General features: G+C 54.4%; 1 protein-coding gene across 1 annotated transcript; it reads right to left on the bottom strand.

Moving 5' to 3' along the window:
- Window positions 1–567: 567 nt before the first annotated feature.
- Window positions 568–9,938, bottom strand: DACT2 (dishevelled binding antagonist of beta catenin 2). The gene is made up of 4 exons (XM_039225336.1): window positions 9,693–9,938; window positions 4,217–4,349; window positions 3,080–3,301; window positions 568–2,313 (listed from the first exon to the last, which is right to left on the bottom strand). Exons 1-4 carry the CDS (start codon window positions 9,936–9,938, stop codon window positions 782–784), a joined length of 2,133 nt encoding a protein of 710 aa, XP_039081267.1. The 3' UTR covers window positions 568–781.
- Window positions 9,939–15,370: the final 5,432 nt, after the last annotated feature.

The following is a 15,370-nucleotide window of genomic DNA, read 5'->3' as shown; positions in this document are numbered from 1 at the left end:
GGCCTCCCTGAACACTGCCTGGACCGAGGGGAGCACTGCACCCTCAGACTGTGCACCCCATCTCCAGGGCCCCGCCACACCTCTTGTGCTGCATGATGAGAATCGGACGACCCTATAAGATACCCTGTGTCACATCTTTTCCCTAAACCCCCATCACGGGTGGGTCTGTGTGACGTCTTCTGTAGCTCCCAGAGCAGTTCTCAGGAGCTTGGGAAGCCCTCCTACCTGTGAGGAAGGGGATTCCAGGAAGCTCAAGCGGGAGTTCTCCCCAGACGCATGGGCCTGCCTGTGCCTCAGTCTCTTGGAACAGCCTGCGTTCTCCGGGGTCAGCGCACAGTGGCCCCCACCCCCACCCCGCCCTCAGGTCCCCCCCCCGCCCCGGAGGCCCACCGCTTTGCTCTGAAAGGTCAGTGGGGCACCTGGGCGGCCCCAGTCATGACTCATGGTCCTGAGTTCCAGCCCCATGTCAGGCTCTGTGAGGCGCCTGCCCCTCCCCTGCTTGTATGCGCACGCGCGCCGACTCTAAGATACTTAAGTAAGCATTAAAATAAATAAATAAAATGTCAATCACTTTTTAAAATGTTTATCTCTTTAAACTGCATCCTGAAAGTAGCCGCCTGTTACACGAATGTCCGTAAGTCTACACTTTGGCTGGTTTTCTTATGGTTTTTCCAAAGTTCTGGCCAACCTGCCCGTTGGTGTGGTCACGCGCTGCCATCGCGGTTCCTGGGGAGGACGGCTTCCCTGGCACGGGCTCGGCCCTCGGCCGTCTCCTGCGGGCTCACACCGTGGTCATGACCCTCAGCGCCGCCGGCTGGAATCTCCGGATCTTTCTCTTCAGGGCCTTTGAGGCCTTGATGCGGCACACTTTGGGTACGGGGGGCAGGGGCGGCCTGCGGGCGGCTGGGGCCCTGGGCGGCTGCGGGGGACGTGCCCCAGGCCAGGCCCCGCCCTCCGAGTCACTGCTGCTGGACTCCCTGTCCCCGAAGCGGCTGGTGGTGTGGTCGCTGGCCCCGTCCTCGCTCGTCTCCGCGACAGTGGAGGGGAGCAGGGAGGCGCACTCGGCCGAGAGCTCGGAGCCCTCTGACTCGCTCCTGGCGCGGGGGGCCTGGGGGTGCGGCCTGGACCTGGTTGGGGTGCACACGGGCCGCGGCTCGCCCCCTCTGCCGACGGCCGGCCTGTGGGGCCCCAGGCCGCCTGAGACCTCCGCGGAGGACAGCCACCTGCGATGTTTCTTCCGCACCTCCCCGTCGGCCTGTGTGGGGACCCCGCGGCCCTCCCGTCGGGCCACCAGCAGGGGCACCAGGAAGGGCACGGGGTAGAGTCTGGGCTCAGAGCAGGACCGGCTGGGCACCACCCCGGCCAGCGTGGGTCTCCTCCTGAGGCTGTCCCCCCACTCGGGGGGCGGCTGGGGGGCTGTGAGGGGACCCCCCGCTGGCTGCTGCCCCCCAAACCTCAGCACCTTGTCACTGGCCCCTTTCCTGATCTTCACAGCCTTTGTCCTGGGGGGGGCGGGTTTCAGCCCCAGGAGAGCAGCTCCCCTGGCAGCAAACGGGAGGCGGGCGCACCCCCCGGGGCCCAGAGCGGGGCTCTCCCCTCCTGCCTTCCTGGTAGGTGAGAGGACTGTGCTCTCCTGACCCTTGACAGCCGCCTGGGCCCCAGGAGATGGGGCACGTCCACACCTCGGCTGAGGGGAGCCCAGCATGGTGTCCCCAGGGACGCAGGCGGTCGAGGGCTTGGGTCCCCTCCCTGGAAGACCCTGCTGTCCGAGGCTGTCCCTGCTGGCGCCCCGCCTCTGGGCCAGCCCGCCGGCTCCTGCTCTCCCCGGGGTGCACACCGGCTTCCCTAGGCCGCTGGGACTGTCCACTCTCTGGCCACCAAGTTCCTGCGGGGTTGGGGGCTCCTCACGTCTTGGGGACCCCTGCCCACCCACACCCCTCCTCGTGGGAGTCCCTTGGCCCCGCAGCCTCAGTAGCCTGTCTATGTAGGCTGCAGTGGGGCCAGCCTCACGGACAGGTCTTGTTGGGGTGGATGGGCCCGCGGGGCCGGGGGGCTTCAGAGGGGTCGGCTGGGCCTCGGGGTGCAGGCCGTCCCTGGGCAGAGCAAAAAGCGGGCTCTGCAGAGCCACAGCGTGCAGGGGGCTGGGGTACGGGTACACCTCCCTGCCCCCCGTGGACACCAGGTCACGCCGGTACTTGGGGTCTGGCACGTGGGCCGGCAAGTCCATCCCGTGGCAGAGAAGGGACGTGGACGCGGGGTCTGCACTGGCTTTCTGGAGTGCCACCGGCGACGGCAGGACTGTTTCGAGATCACCTGGGAACGGGGAGGGTGAGCAAGCGGGTGAACGGGGAGAGCCTAGGACAGCCCTGGGGTCACATCCTGCGCGGCAGCAGGACACGCAGGGCCCTTCGTGGGCCTGGGCGGAGGCCGGCACCTCGGCGCCGGACACGATCCCGGGGGGAAGGGCCCGGCTGGCCGCTCGCCCCCTTCCCGGGGTCTCCGTGCCGCAGCTGCAAGCAGGGCCCGCGCGCAGCATTCATTCACCCGGGGCTGCAGCGCCGCGGGCTCCTGACACACCCTCCGCGGAGGCGCCGGCGGCGAGGACCCCAGGGGAGTGTCCACCGGGACCACCGGGCACGGTTAAGCCTGCTCGGCCACTGGAAATCTACTATTTCCAAAGATGAGGTCTTTTGGGGACGGACTGAAGGAAAACGGAGGCTGTCCCCTGAGCCCGTGCGAGGCGTCCACGTGGGAAATGAACGCTCTCTGGGTCTGGGTGCCGTGCTCCCTCTGGTTACGGAGAGGCGCGGTCAGGCTGCAGAAGGTTCTGGAGGATTTTTACAATGACTTTCTAATGTTCACTTAAGGAATAAAATGCTTTTGGTCGCACCCGCCTTGCTGCAACGAACAGCAGCGGGCGCTTGCAATGCCGAGAGAAGCCCACAGAACGTTGGGGCGTGTGTGGATGAGCCCAGCGCCGGACCCACACGGGGCTCCCGCTCTGAGCTCAGTGGTGCAAACCACCCCCCCGGCCTCCCCTCCCGCAGTGGGACCTCCCGCCTTCCTGGCTCTCCTTTACCTGTGGACACCGGCCTGGGCCGGGACTCGCCCTCCTCGGCGGCCTGGGGTCTACAGGTGGGTGGAGGGGCTGCATGCACCGTGGTGTCGTCGGCTGACCGGGGCCTGGCCGTGGGGTCGGCCGGCAGCAAGGTGCTCAGGGAGGAGTACATGCGGTCACTGCACACGGACGTGCAGGAGGCCGACAGGGAGCAGGACCCACCGTCGCTCAGCTCGTAGAAGCCTAGATGGGGTGGACGGGGCGGTCAGCGCACCCCGTGGCGGCCCCTCTCCCGCCCGAGGACGCCCCTGTGCTGAAGGGGCTTCAGGATCTCGTGAAGGCGGGCCCCGGGGAAGGCGGCCGGGGACCCCTGAATGTCCGGGAGTCCTCCCCATTACTGTCCGCTCTCGCCACGTGGGTCAGGGTGCCCCACCCCCGGCCCCCTCCTTGGCAAGTGGCTCACTTGTCCTTTCGTGACCATCAGGTCCCGGCCCCTGCGGGGCAGGCGGCTGGCATCCTTCTCCCTCCCTCCCCAGCGCGGTGGGGCTCATCCCAGGCGCCGATCAGAGAGGCCAGCACACCTGCCCGACGCACTGCACGCCAGACCAGGCCGTGGCGGCGCAAGTTTACAAGAGGAAGACTCGGCAGTCGACGCCGTACACAGTCTCCTGGGTTTGCCACGTGAGCCAGCGTCTGGCCAGACGGGACCACGTGCCCTGGACCGGGACTGTCACCAGGGCTCCGGAACTATCTCCTCCCAGCTTTACGGTAAGGGTCGCGGGGCAGCAGACAGGAGGCAGGCCAGGGGCCAGTGTCCTCGTCATCTTCTCCGACAGGCTGTGCAGACCTGAGCCCGGGTAAAACAGCTCTTCACGCCCCCCCGTGAGCCCGACCCGAAGAGACCTGGAATCGTCTCCTGCCAGAGAGGCGCGAGCTCGCGAGGCTTCCCCGTGAAAAGCAGTCCTTCCCCGTTACAGCCTCTCGCCTTACGCACACGTGCTCGCCCCCGTTTCCCATGCGTTTCGGGAGAAGGACAGAGGTGCTGAGATTTCAGGAGCCCCCGGGAGCGGGCCCTCCGGGCTCGGGCCGCGCCGACGGAGGCCGGCCTGCGGACACAGGCAGGCCCGGGGGCCTGGCGGAAGGCGCGGCGCGGGCTACCTGAGCTGTGCCTGCTGTCGCTGTCGGCCGCCTCGCCACAGGGTCTGCGCACGCCCAGCTGCAGCTCGCTGATCTGCCGGTCCAGCTGCCCCAGGTGGGTTTTCGGGCCCACGTCCTGGTGCCGTAGATGGCTCTGCGGAGGGACGGACAGCGGGAAGTAAACGGTCACGAGGGCGGAAATCGAGCGCGATGCTCCCCATGGCCTTTGCACTGGGCGTACGGTTTGCACTCCTCACCCAGACCCCGTCCCCTGCCCTCTGGTCACCAGAGGAAAATGTCCACCGACGCTTCCCTCTCCAAATGTCCCCCCACCCACTGCAGGCTTTAAAAATCAGCAGTTCTCAATGACATGTTTCTTTACAAGGACAGACTGATACAGTCTATGAGCAAAAACTCAGGATCAAAAGTGTCACCTCCGGGCGCCTGGGGAGCTCAGTCAGTTAAGCGTCTGACTCTGGCTCAGGTCATGATCTCACGGTTCCTGGGTTCGAGCCCCGCGTCGGGCTCTGTGCTGACAGCTCGGAGCCTGGAGCTGCTTCGATTCTGTGTCTCCCTCTCTCTCTGTCACCCCCCATCCCCCATCTTGCTCTCTTTCTCTCTCAAGAGAAATAAGCTTTAAAAAAAATTTAAAAGAAAGGCAGCACGTGGCATGCACCACGGATACGTGTTTAGCCGCTGTCACATACAAGGCCAGTTTCCCACGCTCACGGGTAACAGACCGGCCTCTGGCTCCTGTGTCGCCATGTTGGTTTATCAGCAGATCTGGGCGACCTTCTGACTCCCCATGCGGACAGGAGACTCCCTTGGAGAGAAAAAGCCCCCTTCTGCACATACCCCCCATTTTATAGGTGGTTCCTACAGGCTTTGGGGAGCCCCCAGGGACAGGGACAGAGGCACGGAGGGACAGGATAGTGCCTGCACTCAGTGAGCCTCAAAATCTGCCCGAGAATTGTCTTGGTTTAGAGGTTCAAACTTAGCTCTGCCTTCAGAGGCTCTCTCCCCTCCCGGCCTCAGCTTCCCCAGCCATAAAATGGGTTATTAGGAGCATTAGCCACACACACGTGTGTGTAATTATATACCAACCATATAACACGCATATGTGGTTAATGTGCATGGTATGTACTCACACGTTTGCACACGTAGATGATACGTGTGCGGGATAGCTCGCACTGACTGTTTAACCAATGAGGATTTCCTTCTTTCGATTATGGAACGACACAGTTTTCAAGGTCTGCTGCACCAATTTCTTATTTCATCAACGATTAAGTTTAAGGCAAATCATTAATGAATGTAATTATGCGGTTCACCCTGTTTAAGAGAATGACTAATCGTGTTTCAGATTTTTATATAGAAAGTGAAGGGGCCCCAAATGATGGGACTCAAGGGAATTATTTCAGTAATTCCAATAGTATGAAAACTCCGTCCAAGGGAGAAGCGGGTGGCGGTACTTCCCAGTTCTTACGAGGGAATCACACGGGCATAGAGCATTCAGACACCAGCCCCGGGAGGTTAACTGGGTGAAGCCCGGGGCTGACACTCCCCCCCCGTGCATCCTGGGCGCCACGCTCAGCTGCCCTTCCCTCCAGGACCCCGTCCGGGGCTCTGAGAACACACTCCCAGTTTTACGGCAAACAGAGTCTCAGCCATGACACCGTCTGTAAACAACAGGGCAAAAACCCATCCTGAATTTAACAAAAACTGGATAACCCCAGAACCATCCGCGCTAGCCTCAACATCCCGGCTTATTACCGTGGATATTTTTACGAAGGAAAATATTACCCGGGTGGACGGCAGTAGCAGAGGGAGCCAGGAGGTGGGCAAAGGTGGGCTTCCCAGCAAACTGCCCTCCTCGTAAAGAAAACTAGATTCAGGAAAGGGGCCAGGGTATATTTTTACTGCAGATGACTTCTCTTTTCCAGTCGTAAAGTAAGGCCACGGTGCCAGTGGGAAATCAAGTTGCTCCGTTAGGTCACAGCTCGACGCTTATAAACATCTATCTGACCTCTTCTCTTGCAAATCACGATCCCCCCTCTTTCCAAAGGAGGGGGACACCCTCAATGCCCCGGCTGGCTTCCTTCCTCCCCCTGTGAACCCCTTTCCAAAAAAAGCTCCCCCGCCCCGTGTATTTGTGCGGAGATTAATTGCTTGGGGATTAATGTTTGGCCAGCTAGGCTTCAGTGGGCGGTTTCTGATTAATGTTCAGAGGCCACAGACACACAGGGGCCCGGGGATTCACAGATGATTTACGGCATCCTCAGGACCCCGCCCGTCTCCGGGGCTTCACCGTGCAGGATTTACACCATCATCCTTGACCTTCTCCCTGTCCCTCCCTTGGGATTTTTATGTCTCAGCTTTTCATTAACTCCCTCTTGGCGTCTAACTTTGTGCAGAGAGTCGACAGGATAAAGCACAACCCACTGCAAACCAGCCGCAGAGGATCTGCCTCTGTGTATTTCCGCAGGGACGGCGTTGTTACAAACGTCAGCGCTGGGTGGACGTGACTGCGGCCGTCGCGTGGATCCTCCCCAGCCCTGACCCCGGCATTCGGGCTCCCCATCGGGGCAGTGTTGGGTGTCAGAATCCCCCAAAGCCGCGTGGGGGGGTCGGGGTGAGGACGGCGCGCCCGCGGTTCCCCGGGGGGAGGGATCACTTGGGCATCGATGCCGGTTCCTGGGATGCTCGGCCACACCCGGCCACCTGCACCTCGACGAGCCTCCCAGGGACCGCCACGGTTTTCTGTGAACACGAGAAGTCTGGCAGCTGCGTCCAGGGAACGCCACTGAAAACAAATATTCGGTGTGTCCCTTTCTTTGAAATGTTTGCTTTATGTACCACGAGAGAATGATCTGACTCCCCCTGTGTGCCTTCTGCCTTCTGTCTACACCTCGGCACCCCTGTCTTCTCAAGCCCTTACGGCAGATTCAGAGGGTAAAAAATGAAAACTGCCCTCAAGCTCCAGACACAGAGATGGCCTCTAACACCTTTCCTTGCAAGCTGAGCGGATGCAAAGGACACACGTTACGCAGGAAGTGCGCATAGCACGTGCCCTGTAGGCAGGGACGCGGTCCCTACCCAGCTTGAAAGGAGGCCCATCAATCAGCAGCAAGGCTCCAGGGTCGCAGGTCAGCTTCGCGGATCACAGACGGAAGCCTGGCACGGTCCTGTGGGTGCCCTGGCCTCACCTGTGACCTTGAGCAAGTTCACTCCCCTGGGAGTTCACGAAGCAAGCAGGGCAGGTCCAGGGAACGCCCCAGACCTTGCGTTTACGGTTGCAGTCAGTGTGCTCCTGGAGTGTATTTAATGCCAGAACCCGCCGGGGAAAAGGAATCACTGCACACTGCCTCTTTTAGGACAAGTCGTGACCAGCCACGTCAACTACCGGGAAATTCTTCAGGGTAAGGCTTCACCACAGGGTCCCCAGAACCCTTTCCTCGCCTTCCACCGGAGGGCACCTCTCCCACTGACTCTGGAGCGTTCCCTGGTGGGAGGTGGAGCTCCCAGCCTCCCTGGGGCGTGCCAGGCGCCTGGGAAGATGGGGACGGCAGCCACTTCTCAGGGAGCTACGAATCTCCCTGAACATATAAACATGAACACAGCCCTGGCCACGGAGCAGCGGAGGCCGCGGGCATCGGAGGGAGAGGTAGACCAGGGACACAGTAACGTTCTCTTCTGTTAGAACAACAGAAACGCTCCTTTATTTGCTCACCAAACACTCATGAAGCACCTACCACGCGCTCCTTGGGGACTTCAGAAGAAGCAATTATAAGGTACAGCCATTTTGATAGGCGCTAACGTGCTAGCTCTGCGGACTTCCGAACTGCACTTTAAGTCCCCAGAAATGCTCCCTGGGGAACTCCTCTGCACAAAGCAGCCGAGGCTCAGACAGAAGTCCTTCCTGTGTTCACACCTGAACGGTGACCCCGGGGCCACGCCCACACGGCGGGAGCGGGGAGGTCTCCCTGAAAATGAACTGCCCCCAACAGGCTCCTCATTACACTCCTCACAGTGGCCCTGGTATTACTACTAGTTTTTTCCCTGCAAGAAAAATGTAAAAGTGTTAAGCCCTGAGCTGATGTCACACAAATTCAATTATTCTCTTTTGATCACATAATCCATGCCAGGAACAAAGTTTGAAGACAAAGTGTGCGTGTTCCTTCTGGTTCCCACATTAAAACAGAAAGCATTAAACAAACACAAAAAACCCTGTTTGATCTCCTCCAAAGGCCACTTGTATTTCGAGGCTGACGATGCACAAATCTGATGTGTGTGCTACTTCATCTCGGCCGCGCTCCCGCCTCGCGGGCAGCTACGGGGTCCTGCACCCGAGCCCGGCGTCTCCGTGGCCGCTGTGCCGCCGAGCCCCGGGCACAAGCAGCGGGCACCGGCTGCCAGGGCGGGTGCAGGCAGCGCAGGCCCCAGGCGGGAGCCGGCCCCTGCCCTCTGTGCGGCAGCAGCGCCGGCACAGGGTCTCCGTCCTCCGTCCGCCTCCTGGCAACACGGAAGGAGGGTCCAGGGCGGCATCTCAGGACGCTGCACTCCAGAGTCTCGGATCCAGGGGCAGTTCCCGAGTCAGTCACCTGCCTGGGCTCCGGGCCAGTGAGGGTTCCTGCTAACTGCTTTGTGAAGGCAGTGGCTTTTAAACAGAAGAGATTTCAGTTTCTAATTTAAAAACAAATTCCACTTAAGAGTCCTGGAATTAACTCCATCAGATAGGAATTTTTCTATACAGCCTTTTTGTTTTTCCTTTAAAGAAATATTGCAAAATCGGAAAAACTTGTGAGTTGTTTCCAAGGCACGAAGCGAAAGCATAAGGCGGATAGAAAACTGGAGGCGCGCCCATCCCAGCGTCTGGTCCTGTGAAAAGGCGAGGGCACTTGCGGGAGGCCAGGCAGCCGGCAGGAAGGCATAAGCGCGTCTCGGGGGTCTGTGCCCCCGCGGCGCAGAGGACATGCCTCATTTTACAGGTCAGGGTGCAATTTAAAGCTGGAGAAGCTTCCATGGGGGTACATGCTTTCCTCAACACGTTCTTTCGTTTAACCGGAACCCATTTCGGGGACAATCTGGGGTGCGCTCTGCTCGCTGGCAATGCGTCCCCGGGCCTGCGCAGCAGGGACACCTGGTTATCGGGGTCTGACCCCAAGGAGCGCCCGCCGCCAGGGGAACCCTACATAAAGCGGCCTCGCCAGAGCAGCCCTGGAAGTGAAACAAACAGCAGTGCGCGCTCAGTCTGTCCGGCCGAGCCCGGGAGGAGGCAGAGCCGGGGCGCAGCCCCAGCGCGCCTTTCAGTATCGGGACCCTTCTCCCTGTGCCTGGCTGCGTCATTTGGAACCGAAAGGGGTCCCCCGGAATCCCAAAGGGTGCCCGTCACTCAGTCGCACAGCCCTCACCAGCCGCGCTGCCCCCGCCAGGTGGCACGGCCCCCGCCGCCCCGCGCGCCCCCGCCGCCCCCGCCGCCCCGGGGCCCCGCGCTCCTTACCAGCTGCTCCTGCAGCGCCGCCAGCGCCGCCTCCAGCCGCAGCTCGTGCGCGCGGGGGCCGCGGGGGCGCTCGGGGCGCGCGGGCCCGGCCTGGGGGTGCATGGCCAGGGCGTCCCGCACGCGCGCCTGCTGCGTGGCGCGCAGCCCCTGCAGCTCGTGCAGCCCGGCCAGCGCCGCGCGCAGCCGGGCGCCCACCCTGCGGCGGTCCCAGCCCGCGGGCCCCGGCGGGGCCCCCGGCGCCCACATCCCGCGCCCGACCTGCCCCGGGCCTGCCCGGCCTGCCCCGGCCTCCCGGAGCCGCCTCCTCCGAGCCTCCCGGCCGCGCGCGCGGCCTCCTGCGCCGCCTCTCCCCGCCCCCGCCCCGCAGGTCGCCAAGGTGGGGTGGGACCTATCGGTGGCCGCGGAGGGCGGTGTCTGCACACGCCCCGGGGTCACGGCGGCCGCCCCCGAGCCCGCCCCGTCGGCCGAGCCCCGCGCCCTTGGGGGCCCTGGGACCCAAGCTCTTCGCTGAGTCCGGACGGGACCGAAGGAAAAGGGGGCCCGGCAGGAGATCCAGAAAGGGCCCAAAGGGGGAGCAAACACAGTGAAAGGTTGTGTTCAGGTTTAAAATAAAGAAATAAATTCGTGGGACGGTAGGCATTGTAAGGGCCATGTTACCACCATAAACTTCTCACAGATTTGGAACGTGTATTATCCACTTTTTCTAATGTGTGTCTGTAGTCGGAATCCACAGCTTGCTTTCCTTTTCTTTCTTTCTTTCTTTCTTTCTTTCTTTCTTTCTTTCTTTCTTTCTTTCTTTCTTTCTTTCTATAATGGCTTTATTGAGATACTGTGCAGGAATCATTACAGTTCACCTATTTCAAGCGCACAGTTTCATGGTTCTTGGTATGTGCACCACTATCACGAGGCTGTACAACTGTCACGACGATCACGTTTAGAACATTTTCACCTCTCCAGAAAGAAACCCTGTCCCATTAGCCTCACCCTCCACCCCCTGCGGCACCCCCGTCCTTCAGCAACTGCTAATGTGCCTGTTCAGGACATTTCTTGTGAACAGAACCATGCACCAGGCAGTCCTTCGTGCCTCGCTTCTTTCTCTTCCCTTAGCGTTTTCCAGGTTTTTCCGTGTTGCGACGTGATCTCCGTCCTTGGTTTCTTTCCATCGGGAGATTATACCCCTGTATGGTTAGACCACTTTTATGTATCCGTTCATTTACGGGTGCACATTGGGTTGTCTCCACGTTTTGGCTGCTAGGAATATTCTGCTTTGGACATTCATGTGCTAGTTTTTGGCTGCAAGTATGTTTTCATTTCTCTTGGGTGCAGACCTCAGAGTGGCACTCCTGGGTGGTGGGTTACTGCTGAGTTTTGCCTCTCGAAGGATGGCCAGACTGCTTTCTATGGTGGGTGCGCCATTTTGCATTGTCACCTGCACTGTTTGGAGGGTCCTGTTCCGACACGCGGAGGCCGGCATTTGTCCTTCTGACCACAGCCATCCCGTAAGTATGAAAAGGTATCTCACTGTGATTTCAATTTGCATCTCCCTAAGGCTAATGACGTGGAGCATCTTTTCACGTATGTTTCGGCTGCTTGTGTATCTTCTCTTGAGAAATGTGTATTCAGATCCTTCGTCCATTTTTTAAAAAAAAATAACATTTTAAATTTATTTCTGAGAGAGAGAGACAGCGTTAGAAGGGGAGGGTCAGAGAGAGAGGGAGACACAGAATCTGAAACAGGCTCCAGGCTCTGAGCTGTCAGCACAGAGCCCAACGCAGGGACCGTGAGATCATGACCTGAGCTGAAGTTGGCCACCCAACCACCTGAGCCACCCAGGTGCCCCCCTACTTTCATTTTTATTTTTTTATTTTAAAAAAATTTTTGGGGGGCGCCTGGGTGGCTTAGTCGGTTAAGTGTCCGACTTTCGCTTAGGTCATGATCTCGTGGTTTGTGGGTTCGAGCCCCACGTCGGGCTCTGTGCTGACTGTCAGCTCAGAGCCTGGAGCCTGTTTCAGTCTGTGTCTCCCTCTCTCTCTGACCCTCCCCTGCTCACGTTGTCTCTCTCTCTCTCTCCTAGAAATAAATAAAACATTAAAAAAATTTTTTTAATATTTATTTATTTTTGGGAGAGCACAAGTGGGTGAGGGGCAGAGAGCAGGGGACAGAGGATCCAAAGCAGGCTCTATGCTGACAGGCTGCCAGCAGGGAACCCAATATAGGGCTTGAACTCACAAACCACAAGATCATTACCTGAGCTAAAGTCAGACGCTCAACCAATTGAGATACCTGGGCGTCCTGGTCATTGATTTATTTTTTTTCTTTTGATGGTTACTATTATTTATTTATTTTTCTTAAATAATTTATTGTCAAGTTGGTTTCCATATAACACCCAGTGCTCATCCCCACAAGTGCCCTCCTCCATGCCAATCACCCCCCATTCTCTCCCCCACCCCCATCAGCCCTCATGGGGGAGAAGAAGGGGAAAAATAGTTGGGGAGAGGGAAGGAGGCAAGCCATTAGAGACTCTTGAATCCTTCGTCCATTTTTAAAATTGAGTTGTCCTTTAAGTACTGTGATGTAAGTATTCTTTATGCACTCAAGACACAATGTCGTTATCAGATAGAAGATTCACAAATATCTTTTCCCTTTTGTGGAGTAATATTTCTTTTTTTTATAGTATACAAAAGAAGTTCACTTTTTTCACAGCAAAAATGTTTTTAATTTTGATGCAGCTCAATTTGTCAATTTTTTCTTTTGTTGCCTGTGCTTTGGGCATCATATCTAAGATACCATTACTCAACCAAAGGTCAGAGATTACATCTGTGCCTTTTTCTAAGATTTTTATGGCTTTAATGCTTACATTTAAGTCTTTGATTTTGAGTTAATTTTTGTGCATGATGTAAGTTAGGGGTCCAACTCCATTCTTTTGCATGTAGATGTCCAGTTGTCCTGACAGTATTTGTTGGGAAGCCAATACGTTCCCCATTAAATTGTCTTGAGACCCTTGGTGATAATCAGTTGATCCAGAAAATCAGTTTCTGGATTCTCAGTTCTGTTAAGTGGCGCATATGTCTATTCTTAGGCTAATTATAATTGTTCTGAATACTATAGCTTTGTAGTAAGGTTTAAAGTCAGGAAGTCTCAGTCTTCCAACTTTGTTCTTTTTCAGTATTGTTTTGGCTATTCTGGGCTGCTTGCATTTCCCTGTGGATTTTAGTATCAGCTTCTCAATTTCTGCAAAGAAGCTAGCTGGGATTTTGATGGGTATTGCATTGGATCTGTGGGTTGATTGAAGAAGTATTGCTCTCTTAAGGCTGAGTCTTCTCAACTATCAACATGTGATGTCTTTCTATTTATTTAGGACTTTAATTTCTTCCAACAGTGATCTGTAGTTTTAGTACAAGTCTTGCATTTCTTTTGCTAAATTTATTTCTAAATAAAAATATTTACAAAATTCTTTTTGATACTGTTGTAAATGGAATTTTTTCTAATTTAATTTTCAGAACATTTGTTGCCAGTCTATAGAAATAAGCAATTGAATTTTGTGTACTGATCCCAGCAAACTTGCTGAGTTTGTTAGTTCTGATAGATTTTTAGTGGATTCTCTTGCAGTTTTTAAATTTATAAGATCAAGTCATCTGGAAATAAGAATAGTTTCACTTTTTTCCTTTCATATTTGGATGGTTTTTAATTTCTTTTTCTTGTCATATTGCTCTGGCTGGAACTTCCAATACAATGTCACACAAAAGTGCTGAAAACAGGTACCTTTGCCTCGTTCCTGATCTTGGGAAGACAGTCCATCTTTTACCATTGAGTCTGATGTTAGCTGTGGGTTTTTCTTAGATGCTTTTTTATCGGGAGAAAATTCCCTTTGATTCCTAGTTTCTTGACTATTTTTATTGTTGACTCAGATTATCTTATGATTTGCTGTTTTTGTTTTCTTGGTTCTCTGTGCTTATCTTGTCTGGCAATGGAGAAAAAAATGTTAGGCTAGAACTTACAAAACCTCAGCTCCGAGATCCGATACCTCCATTTTTTCAACTATATAATGAGTATAGTGAAGAAGGTCCAGGATGCTAGTTTTCTTTACAGAAAAACTAATGATTCTCCCTTTACATTTTCTTCCAAAAAGACTCAGAGAGAGAGTTAGACTGGATATGAGCCCTTGTTCAGTTATCTGTCTTTTCCTTATTTGTGGACTCTCTTAATGGTGTCTTTTGGAGAACAGAAACTCTTCATTTTTATGTAGTCTTATTTATCGCTGATCCTTTCTTTTTGCCATTTAAAAAAATGTATGCTCATCCAAGCTTTTCAAGATATGCTGCTTCTAGAAACTGTGTTATTTCACTTTTCTTATTTAGATCCGCAATCCACCTGGATAGGTTTTTGTGTATCATATGAGGTTGGGGGGAGGGTCACTTTATTTTTTCTTGGACACATATCTGTGTACAGTGTTTATTGGAAAAACACACAGTCCTTTTTGAGCTGTTATGCAGTGCCGCCTTTGTCATCAGGTAGTGAGGTCTGTTCTGCACGCCCTTTTCTGTTTGCCTAGTTTCCCTATCCTGGCACTTGTCTTAATCACTGTGGCTTCTTATGACATGTGGATACTCAGCAAAGCATGTGCCCAACCTTGTTCTCGAAGGATGGCTTGAGTATTCTTGGCACTCGTCAATATTATGTAAATTTTAGAATCAGCAGGTAGCTCTCTTCATACATTTTATTGGCATTTTGATGGGGATCAAAGCAAATCTGTAGTGACATTTGCAGAGAAATGGTGTCTTTATAACAGTTTCCTAATCCATGGACATGGATTACTACTCATTTATTTATAAAGATTTTCTACAATGTGTCTAAATATTATTTTATAATTTTGTGGGTAGAGGTCCTGCACATCTTTCACTAGGCTTATCCCTTATTTCTTAATGTTTTGCTAATTTTTTCCTGATACTATTGCCAATGTTACCTTTCAGAAATTTATTTTATTTGTCGCTGATATATGGAAACACCAGGCAGATAGTTAACAATTTTGCTAAACTTATTTATCCACTTGAATAATTTACGTATAGTTTTTAAAGATTTTTTCCATATACATTCATATTATCTGTGACTAATGGAAGTTTTAATTTTTTTCTTTTCCATCCTCCTATCTTTTATCTTTCTTTTCTATCTATCTGTCTATATATCCATCATCATCTCTCTCTCTCTCTCTCTCTCTCTCTCTCTCTCTCTCTATTTGGTTTTATTGCAGAGGCTAAGGCCTTTAGTACAGTGTCAAAAAAGTGATGATATCAAGCATCCTTGGGTCATTTCCAGGGGTAGTGGGAATGTTTTCCACATTTCTGTTTGCTGTATGTGTTTTGTGGATACTGTTTATCAGATTAAGGAAGTTGTCTTCTACCAAAAACGGATATTTAATTTTACCAAATATGTTTTATACTATGGAAGACATTATATTTTTTCTTTTTTTTCCATTAATATCATGAATTATGTTATTTGATTTACAAATGTAAAGCTAATTTTGCATTTCTGGATAAACCAACCTGGTCATGACTTATTTCCCTCATTTACATATGGCTGGATTACATTTGATAGTATCTTGTTTTAGAGTTCTGCATCCATTTTCAGGAGACAGGTCAGCCCATCCTTCTTTCTTGTAAACTCTCTCTTAGGTTTTCAGA

Source organism: Hyaena hyaena, unplaced genomic scaffold (assembly GCF_003009895.1).
Source record: "Hyaena hyaena isolate Hyena2069 unplaced genomic scaffold, ASM300989v1 scaffold_2050, whole genome shotgun sequence".
Lineage (NCBI taxonomy): Eukaryota > Metazoa > Chordata > Mammalia > Carnivora > Hyaenidae > Hyaena > Hyaena hyaena.
The sequence above is the reverse complement of the archived record's forward strand: the minus strand, read 5'-3'. Positions and strand labels throughout refer to the sequence as shown.